We start from the raw sequence: 22,419 nt of genomic DNA on the forward strand, positions 1-22,419 counted from the left end.
AAAATATCTCTCTTGCATTTCTTCTACCTTTACCAGGCATCGCAAAGACCAGGACACTCATCCCCGTGTGTCTTTTTAATCTGTGGAGAATGCCATATTTCCTTTCTTTTATCAAAAATAATCCTTCTAATGGGAGTATGGTGAGCACCACTGTTTGCAATCCCCATACAAATTGATAGTGTAAACAGGATCTGGGTCAGGGTATCAAACCAGCTCCACACATGACTGAGGCATGCCCTAGCCTCTGCCCACACCGAAACATTCCTGTCAGAGATGCAGCAGCCCCACCAAAATGGTTCTAGCCCAAAGCAGATGCAGACTAACCCTGCCTTTGCCTTCTGTTCCAGGCTATCCCATTTACATGGTCTGAACCCAGTACTAACACAGGAGACCCCCCGACACAGACTGTGCCCAGCCAGAGAGTTCCCAGCTCCTTGCCCACTTAGAAGACCCCCAGGTTGTGCCCTTTTGACAATGGACATCCCACTAGAGAAACAACCATGGAGGCCCCTGGTCCAGGACCTGAGAGTCATTGCACTAGGACATCCCAGCCCATGCCCACTTGGCTCCCAGCCAAAACCTCTAGGCACAGGCAGGCTGCCTGAGGACATTCCTATACAAGGCCTTGTATTCTAGACTAGGAGAGGCAGCCCTTTTGTCTAACTTATACAACAATCATAGAAAGTCAAACAAAATGAGGAGACAGAGGAATGAGCCTGAAAGAAAAGAACATGACAAAACTTCAGAAAAAGAACTAAATGAAACAGTTAAGCAATCCAGCTGACAAAGAGTTTAAAGCTATGGTTATAAAGATGCTCACCAGACTTGAGAGAAGAGTGGATGAACTCAGTGAGAATCTCTTACAAAAGATAGACCATATAAAAAAGAACCCATCAGAGATGAAGAATACAATAAATGAAATGGATATACACTAGGGAGAATGAATCAGTGATCTGGAAGACAGGTTAAGGGGGCTGTGGCACAACATCAAAGATCCTAATATTGGCAATATGGTGGGAATACTGAAGACTAGACCAACACTCCTTTCTCCAAAGGGTGGAAAACTTGTTTGAAAAAAATCTGGCTGAAAAATTTTCTGACCTGGGAAAGAAAACACAGAAAGCCCCAAAGAAGATGAACCAAAGAGGTCCACACCAAGACATATAATAATAAAAATGTCAAAGATAAAACACAAAGAGAGAATCTGAAAAGCAATGAGTTGGCTACAGGGAAACCGCATCAGGCTATCAGCTGATTTTTTTCAGCAGAAACTCTACAGGCCAGAGGAAGTAGCATGAGCTATTCAAAGTGCTAAAATTAAGAAAGTATAACAGGGAATATCTAAATATCTAGCTTCCCTGAAAAATTATCACTCAAAATTGAAGGAGAGATAAAGAACTTCTCAGATAAACAGAGGTATAAAATGAGGGTATCATATGCCCTCATTTCAAACTATACTATAAAGCTACAATAATCAAAACTGTAATGTGAAGGCATAAGAACAGATATGTAGACAAAAGGAACAGATAAAAAACCCAGAAGTAAAATCATGCCTATATGTTTGATTGATATGTGATGAAGGAAGCAAGAATATACAATGGGTAAAAGACAGTCTTTTCAAGGAATGGTGCTGGGAAAGTGGGACAGCAAGATTAATGAAACAGGATCACTGCCCTGCACCATACACAAAAGTAAACTCAAAATGCATTAATAACTTAAATATAAGACATGAAATCATAAAACTCCTAGAAGAAAATATAGGTAGTATATTCCTAAACATCAGCATTAGTAACTTTTTTCTGGATATGTCTCCCTAGGTAAGGGAATCAGAAGAAAGATAAACACATTGGACTACATCAAACTAAAAAGCTTCTGCACAGTAAAAGTAACTATCAACAGAATTAAAAGGCATCCTCCTGTATGGCAGAATGTATTTGCAAATGTACAGAATATATGAAGAACTGATACCCAAGAAAAACAAATATTTGGAGACTCAAAAGGAGTGTGATCCAGTGAACTCCTTCTGGCACTAACAGAATATCATGTGAGGCTATTCATCACAAACCTTTCTTTTATGATTCGATTTCTGGGTCTTAGCTTTCTGAAGAAGGGCTTTTCATCCCCAAGAGTGTACTTTTTTCCCTCCAATATTTTTTAATACTTTCATATTTATTTTACCAGTTTCTTCTGGAATTTGTTTAATGTTAAGATGACAGCCAAATGATAGCCAAATGTTTCCTAAACAGTATATTGAATGATCCATATTTTCCTACCTGATTTGAAGTAATATCATTATCACAAAATTTCCTTCCTATACCTGGATATGAAATGGGGAAAAGTGATGGAGAACTTTGTCAGCTTTGAATAATGGTATCAATATAAATTAATGGTTGTATGTGTGTATGGTATAAGATTGTCATTCAGTTTCATTCTTTTGCATGTACCTGTCCAGTTTTCCCAACACTGCTGACAAGACTGTCACCTCCACATTGTATATTCTTGTCTTCTTTTTCATATATTATGTTTGGCCTTATTTCTGGGCTCCTTACTTCTGTTTCATTGATCTATGTATTTGTTTTAATGCTCATACCATACTATTTTGATTACTATAGCTTGTAGAATAGTTTGAAATCATGGTGTGTGATATCTTCAGCTTTGTTCATCTGTTTCAAGATCGTTTTGATTATTTAGGGTCTTCTGTGTTTCGGTACAAAGTTTAGAATTATTCTACTTCTAAAAGTGCCATTGGAATTTTGATAGGGATTGTACTGAAGTTGTAGATTGCTAGACCTGATTTTTAAAATAACCTTTAGCCACAGGATGGGGACTGGGGGGAGAGAGGGGGAGGTGAAACATACTATGGTCAGAAGAACAAAGAGTGACAGCAGAATCTTCATAAAAAACTTTGCAAGAAAGCAGATAATGGAGCAACATTTTAGAATTACTTTTTTAAAAAAAATACCAGTCTAGAATTCTATAACCAGAGAAAATGTCTTTCAAAATTGAGGATGAAGTAAAGAAATCTCAAATTAGCAAAATCAGCAAAAACTAATCACGAATAGATCTTCACTAGAGGAAGTGTTTAAAACAATTCTTTAAATAAAAGGAAAATGTTCTCATATGGAAATTTGGATATAAACAAAGGAATGAAGATAATAAGACATGGCAAATGTATAAAAGGTATTTTTTCTTTTTTAGTGTCTTTAAAAGATAACTGAGTTTAAAGCAGAAATAGTAACAGTGTATTTTAGGGCTCTAACATATGACATGACATATAAGTGAAATACAGAACAGCAGTAATACAATAGACAAAGAGGAAATAAAATCTGTTGGAAGATTATTTTACTATATGTGAAGTAATACTGTATTAGCTAGACTGTGATAAGTGGTTGCTCTAGGGTTTACAATATACATCTTAAAAAAATGAAGAGGGGTATAACTAAAAAGAAAATAATGGGGCTAAAATTATATTATAAAAAATAATCAAAAGAAAATAAAGAAACAAAAAATGGGTGGTATATTTAGAAATGATAGAAAGATGGAAGATTTAAATCTAGCTATATGAATAATTAATTAAATATAACTGCCTAAATATTGCAATTAAAAGGCAGAGATTATCGCATTGGATCAATAAAAAATCAGGACCCAACAATATTTTGCCCACAAGAAACTGACATTAACTATAAAGGCACAGATAGGTTAAAAGCTAAAATATAAAAATGTGCCAAGCAAAAACTAATAGACAACTGGAGTGGCTATATTAATAACCTGCAGGGTAGAAGAAAGGAAAAAGAATGTTACCATGGATAAATTAAGCCTTTTATCCTTGTGAAATGTACCACTTTATCAATAAAATACAATAATCCTAGATTTGTGTACACCTAATAATAGAGTTTTAAAATACATGAAGGAAAAACTAATAGAACTGAAAGGATAAATGGAAAAAATCTCCATGATTGCTGGAGATTTCAACATGCCAAGCAGTTATAAAGACATAAAGAAGTCAATATGGTGGGGATACTGAAGACTAGACCAACAGTCCTTTCTTAACCAACATGCCCAAATTGCCATTTACACAACATTCCACCACAAGACAGGAGAATACACATTCAAGTGCACATGAAAATAGATCAAGATCATATTTTGGGTCATAAGTTTCAAATTTAAAAGAATGAAATCAAAGTATATTTTCGGAGGACCATGGAATTTTATTAGAAATTAGTAACAGATATGCAGAAAAATCCCTCAAATATTTGCGAATTACACTTATAAATTAGCTATGGATCAAAGAAAAAAATTACAAATGGTATTAGAAATACCTTGAATTAAAGGAAAAACACAACATATTAAAATTGGTGGGATGTGGGTTAAATAGTGCTTACAGGGCAGGGCAAATTAAACCCAAGTATGCAAAAAGAAGGAAATAATAAAGACAACAGTGAATATCAGTGTAAATCAGTACACATAAAATAGAAAAACAGTAAGAAGTATTTTATGATTGATAAAATTGCTAAACATCTTGTCAGAATAATCAAGTAAAAAAGGCAAGACAAAAAAATTTCTAGTATCAGGAAAAAAAGAGGAGGCATCTCTTGCTTTTATAGCTATTACAGGAAATAAGGGATTCTATTAACAAATTTTTGCCAATAAATTTTGCAAATGAAGAAGAGCTTCCTTGAAAGATACACATGACCAAAGGTTAGTCAAAAGGAAATATGTTACCTGAATGGCCCTCTATCTAATAAGAAATTGAATGCATGGCTAAAAAAATCTTGTCACAAAGATGACTACAGGCCTAGAAAACTAATGTTACCCAAATTATTTTCCTTCTGATTTTGTTTTCAAATGCCTAAGTTTGGAAAGAGTGTTGGAGACATGGAAATGTCCTCATGACTGGAAATACAAAGGAAGAAAGAAATCCTGAACCAAGAGCAATATTTTCGCAGCCTACGGGACTAAAAGCAATGAATTGTGCATCCCAGAGCAGGGGGCCACCCACGCTACTGGATGCTAGTAAGGCACAATCTTCAGAGTGCACCTATAAGGGGACAATGGACCTCTCTGGGTACCTTGTGTAGACCAATGATTTGAGGACCAGTCAGGTGCCATCCAAAGCTTTTAAATTTTGTTACAAGCCCTAGAAACATTGACATAATCCTAAAGTGGCTGGAGTTTACTCTCCACAAGTCCAGCAAGAATAGATTTTAAAAAAAAGAGTTATTAAAAGAAAACAGTACCTCTTGTACACCTGAAATTATAGGCTGAGAGACATACCCTCTACAGAAATACAAAAGGAAATGACATCAAAAAGAAGGCATCAGTGTAAAGAAAAACAATATACATAGTTATTCATTAAGCTTTGATGACAAACACTATCTCAAAGATAGAAAAAATGGTCTGGCACAGTTTACACCAGAGAAGCAGAAAAAAATATTTTGTTTGCCATGATGGAGCTTGTATCCACTTGTGTGTTTCTTGAAATTTGCTGCCTTGCTCGTATGTTATTATTTACATGGATGAAGATAGAAATAAACTATTAAATGGAAAGTGTACTGCTTTTATAGAATAATGCAGACGTCAGGTGAGAACAACCACTCTTGTTAGAGCTACGTATAAACTATAACTCTGGTTGCAAGTTTGCTCAATAACAAAGACTTCTTCCATTATTTCTGCAAATTCCAGGAAGCATGTGTTTTATTGCCACCCTGGTTCATTGAACATGCATCTCAACAGCATCTCACCTATTCTCTTTCTGTCATATACTCTGTTACTAGCTTTTTGCTGAGTCAAAACCCTTACTCAGTATAGGGAGAAATTATGACAGTTCTTTAGAGGCAAAAGAGAAGAGGCAAATAGCATTCTTTTCTGATTCATTAACTATGAAATAAATATTCTCTTCCTCCATTCCTCACAAGGGGCCAGTAAGCAATAAACATGTTCCTACTCCTTAGTATCGATTTCTGAAAAAACAATGACACTCAACAATTGTTGAGACCCACACCATCTGGCAAACACTGTACCATCTTTCCTCCCTCATCCACAGACTCCCAACTGCCTCCACCCCAATTCTAGACATACCGGGAGATTTCATGTAAATATCCTTTCTAATGTGTTAGTCTTAGTTCTTCAGTCATTTTTGTGGTTGCAGTCCAGTTTTGTATTTAAAACTTTGGTGACACACACCCTGGAGGTATCAAAAGACTGAGAACAGTACTAAATAAACCAGCAAGTTCAAGGCCTTCATGAGTACTGTGTATCAGTCTCATCCATCCACAGTTGGCACGCTCCTCAGAAGTAGAAGACTATGTGAGTAGAACAGTGTCTTGTTCTGACTGATTTATACACATCGCACATCTACAGTTCCCAATGTCAGCTGCATCCTCAGTGCATGTCTGTGATCTTACTTCCTGCGCCTACTCATCTCATTCCACCACAGCCTCCTGACTCTCTATAAGCCTCATAACTGCTCTGGCCCTAGTCCTCAGCTAGAACTTTGTTCTCCTTCACAGAGAATATGGAGCCTTTCAAGCATGAATCTAGCTCCCACAGAATGGTTTGTTTTCACACCCACGCATACCTGCTTTACCCTACTCCTCCCTTAGAAGAAGAGATGGCCCTCTTCCAAGATTAACCCCACCTCCTGTGCTTGGAATCACTTCCCCATCTCCTCAGACATGTTACTTTTCTAATATTTCCTCTTTTTCCCATGTCTTCAATCTTTCCCTTTCCACTGGCTTTCTTCCTTTAAATAAACAAATGTGCTCACATGTCTTAAATTGGAGGGGTGGGGGAAAACTAAATCCTTCCTTTCATAGCAACCTTTCTTCATCTTTATTTACTTACTGTTTTTCCATTGGAGACATTAATGGGCATTTCTGAATATTAAGAAATATGTTTTTACTGCAGAACTTTTAAATTAGAATTATACACAACCTGCTTTAATATTCCCTAATATGGTTACACATATTAAATGTCTCAAGCTCAGCACTAAACCCTTATAAAAGGAAAGAGGCCAGTTTGTTGGGACCTGGGAACAAAGAACTGACACAGATAGAGCTACCATCCCCGTCTTCTGCCCCCTCCCTCCTTTATGTCTGAAGTCCAACACTGTCATCATCTGACTATTCTTCATTTCAAAATGTGGCTAGTGGCAGCTGAGGATTTTAACAGCTCCTTCTGGTCAATGTCTTGACACCATGTTCTGAACACCCAGTTCCTTGAGAGGCAAGGAGGTCACAGGGTAAAAGTGAGTAAGATGGATGCATGTAACATTTAAAACATGCTCCCACCCACTAACTTCAGGACATCCCACCTAAAGCTATTACAGCTTTAACTGGGTTATCTCCTCTTAAACTAAGAGGAATTGGAGGTGGTAATAATCATTGGTTTAATTACTTTATTACCCCTTTTACCAGGTAAAATAGTCATATTTAGGAATCAAAACATTCTTTTGGTTAAGTCTTACAGACCTATGCAAAGTCACATTTCTCTCTGACCACCACTGGGAAAAGTTTTCAACTTGTAAGGGCTCATGGAGTTAGACTGGACCCACTCTGGTAATTCAGGATAATCTCCCATTTTAAAGTACTTAACCTTGATCACATTTGCAAAATCTCTTTATCCATATGAAGTAACATGGGTACAGGTTCTGAAGACTAGCATGTGGACATCTTTGGAGGGTCATGATTCTGCCCTCCACACATGATCCATTTTAGACGGTCAGTAACTGAATCTCTTGACATAATTCTTTATAAGTGTGAGAGAGTAACACACTGGGTTTGGGTCACTAGTGTGAACTGTTATATCAGTGCTCACATGTTGGATCCATATAGGGCTAAAGCCAAGAGGACTTGTTCCATCTATTTAAGCTGTCATTCCAGAAGTAAACTCTAATCTATTCACTGTGAGACAAGAACAGATATGTAAATCAACGGAATAGAATAGAGAGCCCAGAAATAAACCCATGCTTATATGATCAATCAATGCATGACAAAGGAGGCAAAAATGTAAAACAGGGAGAAGACAGTCTCCAATAAAATGCTGGGAAAACTGGATAGCCACATGAAAAAAAATGAAACTGATCACTGTCTTACATGATACACAAAAATAGACTCAAAATAGATTAACGACCTAAATATAAGACCTGAAACCATAAAACTTCCAAAAGAAAAACACAGGCAGTATACTCTTGAACACTGACATTAGTTATTTTTTTCTGGATATGTCTCCCCAGGCATGGGAAGGTAATAAAAGCAAAAATAAATAAATAGAACCACACCAAACTAAAAATCTTCTGCACAGCAAAGGTAATCATCAACACAACATAAAGGCAACTTACTGCACAGGATAATACATTTGGGATAATACATTTGCAAATGATATACCTGGTAAAGGGCTAATAATACATACCTGGTAAATGGCTCATAATATACAAAATAGGTAAATAACTCCTATAAATCACCAGCAAAAAAACCCAACTCAATTAGAAAAACAGGCAGAGGACTTGAATAGGTATTTTTCCAGAGAAGGCATACATATGGCCAGCAGACACATGAAAAGATGCTCCACATCAGTAATTATCAGGGAAATGCAAACCAAAACCACAATGACATATCACCTAACACCAGGCAGAATGCTTGATACCCGCAAGACAAGAAATAACAAGTGTTGGAGAGGATGTGGAGGAAAGGGAACCCTTGTACATTGCTGGTGGGATTGCAACTTGGTGAAACCACTGTGGGAAGCAGGATGGTGTCTCAAGAAACTAAAAACAGAAATGCTGAATGACCCAGCAATTCCACTTCTGGGAATTTATCCAAAGAGAACAGAATCACTAATCTGAAAAGATATATCCACTCCTATGTTTATCACAGCATTGTTTACATCAGTGTCCATTGACAGATGAATGGATAAAAAGGATGTGGTACATACATACAATAGAAGATGACTCAGCCATAAAAAAGAATATAATCTTGCATGGACCGAAAGGGTGTTATGCTAGGTGAATAAGTCAGACAAAGACAAATACCATGGTTTCATTTGTATGTGAAATAGGTGAAGGGAAAAGAACTATGAGGTTTGCTGTATGCTTTTGACAGTTACATGTGTATACACACATGCTAAAGTTAATCAAGCTGTACACTAATATTCGTGCATTTTGTATGGACCTCAATATAAAAAAAGAGAATAGGTGTGTATGCACATAACAAAATGCTAACATAATATGAAAACAAGCTTAAGGCTTTTTACTAAGAAGACTGAAAGCTCCAGCTTTCTGCCTAGAAAAATAAATCCATACAGAATGGAAACATCAACTTAACCTGCATGTATAATAGGACGAAAGGACTTATAGCAAGTGAAATGTTTCAGAAAATTGTCCTGCATAGTGTATTGTATTCAGCAATCAAAGGCATCACTTACCTTACTGGCACTTTCCTGTTCCCCAGAAAACACATGACTGCGACTACAATATGAATCATCAGGAAAACTAATCCAATACCCAGGAAAGTCCATATGTCTGGAATTTTAAACCAATGAAAATGATAAATATCCAGTGAAACATATTAGAGACTCAAAAATCAAGAGATTTATTTAAGTCATAATGTCACCTACTATTCTCGGTGTACGTGATATCTGCGGTAGGTAGGTTAACCTTGATGTGGCATCGATTTCCTTTCCATTCTGGTCCACATCTGGAAATGAGATAAAATGTGAAACATATGTTAGCAGTATTGTCGTGGAATAAAATGATGAAGGTCAATAAACAGTGACACCAGGAATGTGGGTAACTTTGATAAGAAAGCAAAAGTGTTAAACCAAAGCAAAACCAAAAATAAATTTTATCTTCACATTATTGTGTAAGATTATCTATTTTCAAAATTTATCCCCTTCTTGATTTTCATCTATAAAGTAGGAACTTGGTTTTCATGTGCTCCTTGCTTGTTTTCAAAACTGACCCACTTTTCACCAGAGTCCAGTATTATTTTACTTTACTTGAGTCATCAATTGTTTCAAACCCAAAGCCAGCACATTTTCCAGTATTGAACAGACTTAAATTCTTTCATCTATCAATGAAAGAGAATATTCAAATTATAGGTTAACATAAATATTAATCAGAGAGTATATTTTTCACTACAAAGGGATGGATGATCCTTCAAGTACATAGATTTGGAATCAGATTAATAACCTCATTGGATTAATGGCAATCCTACTAGTATTTGATAACCTTTGCTTTATTTAGGGACACAGACATGATGAAACTTGTAATGACACTGTAAGCATCTCCTTTGATTTGGATGGCTTCAGAAAGTTCAGAAGTGGGGACTAGCTTGTGCCTCAAAGGAAAATAAGTTTCTTCTTAAGCAGTAAACATATCAGAATTTTTCTGGTACAATATGTGTTTGCATATAAGCCTGGAAGTTTACGTACACATTCTTGTTTTTTAGAAAAAAACAGTATAAAGTTAGGTTTTGGGTTGAATTTCCTGCCAAGTTTGTGGTACATGCTATAAAATAGGATCAAAAACTAGCTTTTAAATATATGCGCTTAAAAGTAATGCTTCTTCAGCACAGTTACTGTATTTTCTCACTTTCTCTATTGAATTTGAAAATGTGAATGCTACCTAGCAATTCCTTCACAAAAGCATCAGCTTCTTTAAAAATAAAATGGTTAGCGTTCAAGAAGGTCCATAAGAATGCCTTCTTTCCTTACTAAATATTCTTTAAAAAGTAGAAATTTAAGGCAATTTGATAGATGTGTCTGAAATTCAAATCACAATAAATTGTTGATTAGAACATTTTTTATTCTCACAACCTGTAAGATGTATTCCTGTTTGTTCCTCAGTTGGCTATGAGTCTGCGTGTCAGTCTTTCACATGTGCGCACACTGGTATGGCCTAGAGATAGGGGACACTACTTCACTCTGGGTTATTTTGTCTCTTATAGATTTTGAAGGTGCAACTTTACTGGTACCAGGACTACTGCCATCTTCACCTTGTAGGCATCTGAATGTGCCTAATAAGATAGATTCCAATAGAAAGTACCTTGGAATACCAGTTAAAAAAAATAATGGGAGAAAACCCAAACCATAAGGAGAAATGGTATGAATGCAATCTATCTACTCATCTATTTATCTATCTTCCATTTAGCTATCTATATGCATTTATATATTTATATATATAAAACCTGGTGATAAAAAAATAGAATACTGAGTGGCCTTTCCTTTGACAGTTCTTTGTGCAGGGTACACTCAACTATACTGAAAAATTTTGTTGGTGTAAAGATAAAGCTGGGAAATTTCTTTAGCTGATGAAAGTTTATCCCATAAATACATAGAACATGAAATAATCTTCCTTCCAATAGGTATAAATACATATACCTGAATTTTTACTTTTTTTTTTTTTGAAGGACACTTATGTTACAGAATAGACCAAAGTGATATAATCACATCACCTAACATGAGAAAAGGAATGAAATGGGACATACTTAAGCATCCAAGTTAGTTTCAAAATATGCTGGATTTTTGTCACTTTGGCTGGCTAAGGAAATTCTGAATTTAAAAGGTATGCATGAGAATTTGAGTTAGATACTTATATATTACAAAGTTCTTTGAAGTAGTTCATTATTTTAGAGGAAACTAAGTATACTACCCCAGAAAGGTCCCATGTACAAATATTTCATCAGTCTGCCCTCCTGAAACAGTGTATTTTCTGTACATGTTTTCAAGAGGGTTTTCTTTTGTGAACATTAACAGATTTCAATTAATTTTGAAAAATGAGTAGAAATCGCTGAAATTTAAAAATTACAGTGAAATCTGATTTAAAAACCTTTAAACAATAAATCTGAGTATGTAAAGGAATCAAGTGTTCCTTGACGTAAACATTATACAATCTCCTCACCGGATCCTCAAATTGCTGCTTCCTTCTCAATCATTTGATATTTATCAGATTAAAAACAATACATGCTTAAACTAATAAGTGAAATGATATACAAATAAAACACAGCATTCATTCCCATGGGCAACTCCATCCTCCTGATGTAACTAATACAAACAGCCAGCCCTTTCCAGCTTCTCACAGAACACACCACACACACACACACACACACACACACACACACACACACACACACACACACGTATAAGTGGATGTTGTATGTGTGTTCACTATAATAGAAGAATCTGCATCTCTGATTGACTTCTGCTTTCAGCAATGCCTGACGGACTTCCTTAATGTGAGGTGTCCATACAAACAAACCATATGGATAGTTAATCCCATATCATGTGCACACATTTTAGTTCCATCTTTCTGTTGTTGCTGTTTTCTTCCCTCTCTGTCCTCACCCAGTATGCAGTGTAGGTGGGGAGAAAATGCTCCTTCCCTTCTCTCTACTAAATGACAGACATTTCTATACTTTGTTTGGGACTGACCACCAATCTGATTTCCAGGGTCATCTCATTCCTCTAGTGCAGCATTTCACCTCAGGACCCTGTGCACGACCGCGTGGCATTCCTGATCAGCAGGGGATGGTTTACAGACATGGACATAAGCTTGTCCACTAAGAATTTTGTTACCCAGGTGTACATTTGCATGTATATTTGTGTTAAGAGACATCTTCTCCCTGACTCTGATGTGAAAAAGGAAGCATGTAGCCTCGTTAAGCTCAGGCAGTCCTCTTGTTACCATTTTGCTATGAGAAATGGAGGAACCTTAATGGCATTGCAAGCCTGCTCTGCATTTAGACTTTTAGTTACATGAGTCAATAAATTTCCTTTTTCATTTGAGCCAGTTTGAGGTGGGTCTTCTATTATGAGTATACACACACAACTTCAGTTTTTCTATTCTTCCATTTTGATATCTGATGTTATCCTTATTCATTCAATAATCTGTTATTCATAAAATATTAATTGACTATCAACTATATACAAGGTACTCTACTAGAAATATAAAGGATGGACAAGACACATCTGGAAATTTGTAAGGGCATAAACTGACAATAAAAAACATGCTTAAAAATTTAAGATACAAAGTAGAAAATACAATATATGAAATATAAGAAAGGTAAAAAAATGCTGAAGGAGAGGATGAAAAAATTGCTTTTAAGAATCATTATTCTTCCAGACCCAGAAAGTGAAAAATGAACACTTTCAACTAGATATTTATGGAACAGATGATATATTAAATTACATTTATTCCAATGAAGTGTTTATGTAAATATTATATAACAATGTTTCAGAAAAATTAGTCATTCAAGTATATAGAAATCGTCTGTAACTGATGGGTTTTGAAAAGTTATGTTCAAATTGCTCATGTTATCCTAAACTAACCTAGATTTCCCAATTCTTCACTACAATATGTTTTTCCAGCCATACTTACTCTAACTTGTAGTTTTTAATGATGTAGAAGGGAAACCCTTTCAGAAGCAGCATTCATTTGGTATATATTCCAGTTTATATTTATAATTTAGCATACAGTGCTAACTTGGTTTTCTTTTTATTAGGCATTTTTATAACAACATGATTATTAAATTCACGTATATCATTTTTGTTTATAGGAGCCAGTGCCATTCTATATTTACATTCCATGCTTCAGAAAACTGCAATATATAAAGCCCACTAAGGAATTATGCATTGAGTTCTTGTTGTGTACTAAACAATATTATATGTGCTTTAATATACTATTTGTATAACACCAATGTTACAAAATAGGAATTATTTCCCCATTTCATAGTTGAGGAGATAAAGGCACAGAGAGGGTGCACTCTAAGTGCACTTTTAAATAGTGTCCCTTTGGCTCCTCAGGAGATGCTCTATTCACTACATGGTTTTCCTTCCCATAGTCTCCCTAAAGTTGGAGTATAGTTGTTTATAATCATAGTTAACTTTTCAGTTGTTGTGTGTTAGGAGAGAAATACTAGGAGAAATTTCTGGTCTTAATGGTCTGAATATGTTCATTTATCACATTAAGCTTTACCCAGGAAACATCTCTAGCTATAGACACAAATGTGGTGATAGGAAAAGAGTAATAGAGTCAGTACGAATGGATTTGAGGCTAGACTCCACCACTTTCTAGCTAGATGGCTTTGAGAAAGTCAAAAAATTTCAGTTTCCTGTTATAAGCAGTGGTAATTAAAACTTGCCTCTAATCACAGAACGTGTATGAGAATTAAATAAAGCAAAGCACACAAAAGTACACTGCTACTGGTAAACTATGTCATGCTGTTCAGTACGCATTCTTTTGCTTTGCGGTCTAAGTCCTAGTCCTGACTGTTGCTCCTGACCTTATGCCCACATAGCCTAACAGCCTGGCCCTCCAGTGACCTGGCATTAGACAATTTCCCTATATCCCACCCTTGCCTGAACATATAGGTTAGGACTTAGGAATCAGTGAAAGCCACTGCCACAGCTTCTTTTTTCATGGCTTATTAATTATGCCATTTAAAAACCACTTTTATATCTGAATATACCCAGGGATTCTTAATCCAGTTACAAAGGTAGGGGAAGAAAAGGCAGATGCTGAAGATGCTCACTGCCTGCGATGTACATTCCTCACCCCCACACCCTCTGCTGTTTCTACACATCCAAAGTATTCCAAGGGAGAGGAAAATAGTGCTGTCCAACTTAGCATGAAAGCATCAGCTCAGGCCAAGTGTTTCCTGGGCCGTGTGCTGAGCCTGTGCCAGCAGAAGGGGAGCAGGATAGCTGAGGTTACCCATTACTGAGCCATCCTTATTGTCAAGGGTGAATTCATGTTAACAGAAAACGAGAAAGCAGGAGAAGCCACTAAATAATCTCTGAGCCACAAAGCACTAATTTCTACACTGAGCACCAGTGATTAATTTGCTTGGACTAATTTTCTTCATGACTAATTAGTACCAACATATTTTATAACAGTTAGAAGTATTAGGCAGAATCCACCTGAAAGAGAAAGATAAACGTCCCTCTCCATCCATGCATAAGAGCCTGTTTTCTTAACACAAACAGAAAAAAGGGAGAAATAAAATGTAATTAGATTATTTGAGCCAGAGCCAACACAACACCCTAATCTTTCCCTAATTTGAACAAGTCTTCTGCTATTAGCAACTTATAAGCGAGGCATTATGAAATAACTTATTTCTGGGTGCTTTTGGTAGCACACATGCATTACTCACTAAAACCTGAAACAGAAGCTCCTCCTGTATCTGTACTGTTGTGTGTGTGCCGGCCCCGCTCATCTGGCTTACTGCAGGGAAGAAACAAATGAGGAGCCACACATTTTCTAAGAATGTGTTCATGGAGTGATTTGGTGGGAACCAGTAGAATGTTTACTCTGGTTTTTAAAATTATTTGAATTGTTTAAGTCTAAAGTAATAAAGGGCCAAATTAAGTGTAATGTAGAGGCTTCATAAAAGTACTGATTGTGCATATTCAAATTTAGAAGAGATTATACATGTAAATCAGCTGACCTGATCCAATACATTTCCTTGATTTCACTGAGAATGCATTTGCTTGCATTTGTCATAATAATCATGAAACTAAAGGGATTTTTATTTGTCCTATTTTCAAATAGGATATTCCAAGCATCAGAAAGAGATAAGAATCTTATGTTAAAAATATATATAGATTAAAAACAATATCTGAATTCCTGTATCCACTCCTCTACTTTATCATCTCCACTACCAAAGTGCCGTCAATTTACCTCCTAAATATTTCTTAATATATGTTCTCCTGCCCCATCCTGCTTCAGTCATGTGGCCAGAGTCCTTTATCCCTCTAGTATTGCAACAGGATCCTCCTACCTGAATTTCCTGTCTCTAGACTGATGTCACATCATACAAATTCCCAGAGTCAAACCTTTTACTACTTTTCCACAACTCTCAGAATCATGTCCAGAAGAAGCAGTTTTATACAAAGGCTCTTTTCTGATAACACCTCTTGATGGCACAGCTGGTTTGATCTCAACTCTCCTTTGGCTCACAAACCAGTTACTCTTTATTTGAAGCCCCCTCACCTTACACACTTGTAGAACTTTCCATGACATCCATTTTCATGATCCAGAAGATGGCTTCACTTCTTATTAATCTGGCTAACTCATATTTACCAATGAACACAGACCAAAAATCATTTACCACTGGAAGCCTTCCTTTGTGCCCCTACCTGTAAGTGTACCACCTGTGACTCAGTAGCGCCCTGCAAACTCCTATGGCAGCACTCACGACATAGTACTATAATGGTGGGTTTCCCTGTAGACCTTTCCAGACTATACATTTTCATAGGGAAAAACTATACCTGTTACACTTTTGCCTGCTTCAGTTAGCATAATCACACTCATAGATATTTGCTGAAAATACTCATTATCATAATAATAGTACTTAACATGTAGATAAAGTGTTACAGTTATTAAAGCACCCTTATTTTGTATATATAGTTTCTTGTTTGATCATTAGAATAGTTATTTACAACTTGAACAAATTAGAATCACCTGGAAGGTTTGTAGAAAACAAAGATTGCTGGGCCCATCCTCAGAGTTTGATTCAGTAGGTCTGGGGTAACACAAGAATTTCATTTCTAACAATTTCTCAGTGATACTGACTGCTAGGCTGGGGCCCTGCTGTGAGAGCCTCTGTCTTGGAATATCCCTTTGAGGTCAACCTAAGTGTTATTACCCCCAATTTGCAGAGAAGAAATTGAAGGTCAGAGAGCACTGACTTTATAAATGGTGAATTCAGATCCTGGGAGCTGCTTAACTTGTGTTCTTGTCTTTGAACCACATGATATTTGTGCAATATATACTGTATTCCACTTATTCACAAAAGCAGTTTATATATTATCAGATTCTCTCCTTAGGGGATGATAATTTGAAAATCAAGTCACATTCTCCTATACGGCTTTTATTCCACTTTCCACTTGAATTGGTAGTCAAGTTGCACAGACTGCAAATGTAGGAAGGAAGCACATACACACATTATTTTAGATTATTACAGTACCATAGAAATGCCTTTAATTCCTTCAGAGTAGAAATAAAACAGATAAAAAGTTTGCTTTTGTTTTCCTTCTGTTCAAACAGGTGATGTGGTGTTGTAGATGGTGTAATATTGGAATAAAAAACAAACAAACAAAACCCAGAAAATTCCTGAAGTTGATGTTTGGGTTTTTTACTTCTAATTTTTTTTGCAGTTGTTCTGAAGCAATACTTCCCTGGAGTTGAAGGGGGGGTTGGGAGGAAGATGGAGAGAGAGCAAGAAAACTAAATCAGTCACAAACTGGGTGATTAAAAATGGGTTTCAGGTCAATAAAAACTAGTCTTGTTTTCAAATAAAGAAGGTTAAAGGCAGTGCATTTTTCCTGTGGAGTATAGTACTACCAAGAAATAGGTTTTTGAAATGTTTCTACTGTCATCATATGAAGTATGAAAGAATTTTCCTTTAAAATGTAGGTTCTGACTTAGTTTCAGCAAGACCTTATTAACTTTTCTCTCCATCACATTGAAATATGCACAAGTACACATATGTAAGCACAAACAGTAAGGCTGAAATTTAGAAAGAACAACCAATGAATTGCTGAGCTCTGGAAGAAGCTCCCACTAATCCCAGGACCCACAGAGACCAGGCTAAGACTCCAGGGATGTCTGAGACGCCCGTGCACCTTATGGTAAAAGAACAAAGCCCTTGCTCAGTGCAAAACAAAAGAATCCTCTAATGACTTCCCATCAAACTGAGCAAAAGATCTACACTGTACACTCCTAGTGCAAATGAGTAATTATTGAGCACCTTCTGTTTGCCAGGCCTTCTTCTCAGTCTGTCACAAATAGTCCATATGCTATCTGGCCACCAAAATCACTTGCTCACAGTGTGGCGGTGCTCTTTCCCCAATATACTAAGCTTGTTCTTGCCTCAGGAACTTCACCTTGCCTCAGGAACTTCACATTTTCTGCTGCTTCTGGCAGATAAGCATTGTGCTCAAATCTTGGCATAGCTTGCACTTTCATGGAATTGTGATCTTGGCTCAAATTATACACTCCTGGAGAAGTTTTAATCAGCAAGTCTGTCTAAAATACACCATTGCTGTCATCCCCTCCCCAACTACTCTTTCTCACAATCCGCATACCCTATTTTTCTTCATTACATGCTACCCAAATTTATGAACACATGTATGTGCATCTATAGCACATATGTACATGTATTTAAAATATATTTGTAAAAATACTAATTTGTAAATATATTTAATTAAATACTATATATAAAATAAATTTACATGTTATATGTATATACATATACATTAAATTATATGAACAAACACTTCAAAACCTTAATGGGAAATGAATGATTTTACAATGCTAATATAAATTATAAAATAAAATTAATATAACCAGTAGAAATTCCTAACATATATGATATTGAAAAAGCCTTAAAAATGCTTCAAGACCAGGTTATTTTGCTGTTTTGTTCCTTCAAAGTTTAAAAAATATGCTTCACATGCTTTATGTGCTTTAAATGCTGTTTTAGAAAATAAAAAGTTTCCTAATTTATTTCAGGGAGCTAATTGCCTGATAACAAAACCTCAAAAAATATTATGCACAGAAGAAAACTTGGAAACAGTGTCACTTCTAGATGCCAAAATCCTAAATAAATTACTAGCAATCTGAATACAAGAGTTTATTGTTTTGTAGGATTCATTAAAAACTGCCTCTTCATTGGGTATGTAATTGTAACCCAAGAGGAAAAGACAATTCAGCCTTATAAGGAGCAGGGGTCTTATGAAATAGAAGTAGAAATATAGTAGAAAACCTGTTGCTCTAAATTATCAACACATTCTTCCTAATAATGCTTCTACCTTTAAATCATTATACTGCTGAATTCTCTCAAGCTCATAATAAATAATCTTTATGTTATGTAACTCTTCTAAACATATAAAAATGGACAACAACAATAAAACTACTTTATTATTAATGAACAACCTCCTAACTTATTTCCAGGCCTATATCAATTTATATTGGTGAAATCTCCCAAAATTTTAATAAACAGATCATTACCAGATTCTATATACCCTTCTAAACTTATGAAAATATGGTTTATTAATCTTTCACAAAGCTATGTCTCTCTGTTATGTAATCAAGTATAGAACATCCACAAAATCACAAATCATTCTCAGATATACAGATCTCCCAAAATAAAATACAGGAAAAATTTTCTATTAAGGAGTCTGTGCAGTAGATAGAAGTATAAAAAGAACATATAAACGAAATTCCATTGTTTGTCTATCTCTGTTTTCAGAGTATGTGATGATATCTTAAAACTTTATACCCTTGTACAAAATGCAGAATGATGGCCCTTAAAGTGTCACACCTGGTGGTGAGGAGCCCTAACTGACCGGCTGGTGTGGGCACCCAGGCGAACCTCTGGGATAAGAATAAAGTGCCATGGCTAGCAATGGGAGAAAAATGACTCTGTGAGGGGCTATTTCATATTGTGAAAATCTCATACATTTTAAAGATTACAGGTTGTTAACCACCTGGCCAGGGATTCTCTAGGTGGACAAGGTGAGAGAGAAATTGGTGGTGGGGGGGGAACGGGCAAGAGACAAATTAAAATGTCTGGAGGATTAAAGATGGCAGCATGAGAGATGAGACAGAGGTTTCCTCCTAAAACCACATATAATACAAAAATATAATTAATACAACTAATCCTGAAAGAGCAACAGGAAAGGGGACTGTGCCAAACTGCACACACCTGGAGAAAAGAGCAGACCTCAAGGAACAGGGTAATGTACCAAAGCTGTGGCCCAGGACCCAAGCCCTTCCCCTACCCCAACTCACTGGTGGGAGGAAGAGAAACAGAGCAGGGATGGGGTGGAGGTCTGGGACTGCTAAACACCTAGCTCTGGAGATCTGCTCTGGGAGCACAAACCTACATTTCATGGTGCTTTCATGATACTCTCATAATTAGGGGATTGGGGGATTGGAAAGCTAAGACAGGCCAAATTCCTGGAGAGACTGAGATTCCAACTGCGTGTGGAAAGCAGGGATCCATATCAGGCTGCTCTGGGACAAAAGAAAGGTGGGCAGTCTGAGAGACTTCCTAACAAGGAAACCTTTAGCAAGAGAGCCACAAAAGAGGCAAGGATTGCACAGAGCTTACTGCTCAGGAGAAAGGACAGGAAGACAAAATTGTCCAGGTGCACTCTGTCCAGCAGGTTGGGAGCTTTCACGATTTCCAGGTGCTCCAGCTCCCTGGCTGGCTCCAGCTCCAAGGACTCCTTCTGTGATACACAGTCTACTGAAACTTTCTTCTGGCCAGCCCCAACTGGTTTGCAAACTGGCAAACCCTACTTTAGCATTAGGCGAGCCAGAGGGAAGATCTGTCTACAGCAACTACAAACACAAAGCACAGAGGCTTATACCTGTGTGCTCAGCCCACTGGTTCAGGCAGTGTAGACAGGCATAGCAGCCGGGAAGCAGGAAACAGCTCCTTTCTACCCCCAGGCACCAACACCACTCCACTGTGACCCACGACATTGCTTCAGGGGCTGAGCAGCTCCAGAGTAGAGCTTCCGGACACTAGAGGGCGCCATATACAAATATGAAATGCCAAAGGAACCTGGTTCAAAATAAAATTATTAATATAACTCCTGAGAAATATTTAAATGATATCAACCTCATGAATCTTCCTGAAAGACATTTCAAAATAAAAATCATTAACATGCTCATGGAGGTATGGAAAGATATTCAAGAACTCAGGAATGAATTCTGGTCAGAGATCCAATCATTGAAGAGCACAATGGAGGGTATTAAAAGCAGATTACATATGGTGGAGGAGACGACAAATGACACAGATACTAGAGAAGAGGAATACAAAGAAGGTGAGGCACAGAGAGTAAAAAGGATCTCTAAGAATGAAAGAATATTGAGAGAAATGTGTGAGCAATCCAAATGGAACAATATTCACATTATAGGGATACCAGAAGAAGAAGAGAGAGAGAAAGGGATAGAAAGTGTCTTTGAGGAGGTAATTGCTAAATACTTCCCAAATCTGGGGAAAGAGATAGTCTCTCAGGCCATGGAGATCCACAGATCTCCCAACACAAGGGACCCAAGGAAGACAACACCAAGACATAGAGTAATTAAAATGGCAAAGATCAAGGATAAGGACAGACTATTAAAAGCAGCCAGAGAGAGCAATAATATCACATAGAAAGGAAAGACCATCAGGCTATCATAGGACTTCTCAGCAGGAACATTACAGGCCAGAAGGGAATGGCATGCTGTATTTAATGCAAAGAAGCAGAAGGGCCTTGAACCGAGATTACTTTATTAGGCAAGATTATCATTTAAATTTGAAGGAGGGCTGAAACAATTTCCAGATAAGCAAAAGCTGAGAGAATTTACCCCCCACAAACCATCTTGTGTTCCTAAGGTTTAATAGCTGTCACCAGAGGTAATGAAACCACAGTAAAGAAAGTAGAACAGCTAATTACTAAGCAAATGCAAAATTAAATCAACTATGTCCAAAGTCAATCAAGAGATAGACAAAGAATACAGAATATGATACCTAATATATAAAGAATGGAGGAGGAAGAAAAAGGAGGAGAAACAAAACCCCCCTCAGATTGTGTTTGTAATAGCATATTAAGTGAGTTAAGTTACACTCTTAGATAGTAAGGAAGTTAACCTTGAACCTTTGATAACCACAAATCTAAAGCTTGCAATGGCAATAAGTAAATAACTATTGATAATCACCCTAAATGCAAATGAACTGAATGCACCAGTCAAAAGACATAGAGTCACTGAATGGATAAAAAAATAAGACCCATCTATATGCTGCCTACAAGAGACTCATTTTAAACCAAAACAAATATACAGACTAAAAGTGAAGGAATGGAAAAGATATTTCATGGAACTATTAGGGAGGAAAAAGCAGGAGTTGCAGTACTTGTATCAGACAGAATAGACTTCAAAACAAAGAAAGTCACAAGAGACAAAGAAGGACATTACACAATGATAACTGGGTCAATCCAACAAGAGGATATAACTGTTATAAATATCTATGCACTCAACACAGGCACACCTACATATGTGAAACAAATACAAACAGACTTAAAGTGGAAATAGAATGCAATGCATTCATTCTAGGAGACTTCAACACACCACTCACTTGGAAGGACAGATCCAGCAGACAGAAAATAAGTAAGGAAACAGAGGCACTGAACAACACATTAGAACAGATGGACTTAACAGACATATACAGAACTCTCCACCCAAAAGCAGCAGAATATGCATTCTTCTCAAATGCACATGGAACATTTTCAAGAATAGATCATAAACGAGGACACAAAAAGAGCCTTGGTAAATTCCAAAAGAATGAAATTGTACCAACCAGTTTCTCAGACCACAAAGGTAGGAAACTAGAAATAAATTACACAAAGAAAATGAAAAATCCCACAAACACA

The 22,419-nt window shown here is 36.6% G+C and overlaps 1 protein-coding gene across 5 annotated transcripts in view; it reads right to left on the minus strand.

The window, feature by feature from the left end:
* Window positions 1–22,419, minus strand: part of MALRD1 (MAM and LDL receptor class A domain containing 1) — a 672,837-nt gene that overhangs the window by 48,089 nt on the left and 602,329 nt on the right. For all 5 annotated transcript variants that reach the window (XM_073229124.1, XM_073229120.1, XM_073229123.1 and 2 more), the window contains 2 exons: window positions 9,613–9,692; window positions 9,421–9,517 (listed from right to left, as the gene is read on the minus strand). In XM_073229124.1, the coding sequence (XP_073085225.1) occupies window positions 9,421–9,517; window positions 9,613–9,692 (177 nt within the window). The remainder of the gene's footprint in view (window positions 1–9,420; window positions 9,518–9,612; window positions 9,693–22,419) is intronic.

The sequence above is a fragment of the Manis javanica genome, chromosome 2 (assembly GCF_040802235.1).
Source record: "Manis javanica isolate MJ-LG chromosome 2, MJ_LKY, whole genome shotgun sequence".
In the NCBI taxonomy this organism is placed as follows: domain Eukaryota; kingdom Metazoa; phylum Chordata; class Mammalia; order Pholidota; family Manidae; genus Manis; species Manis javanica.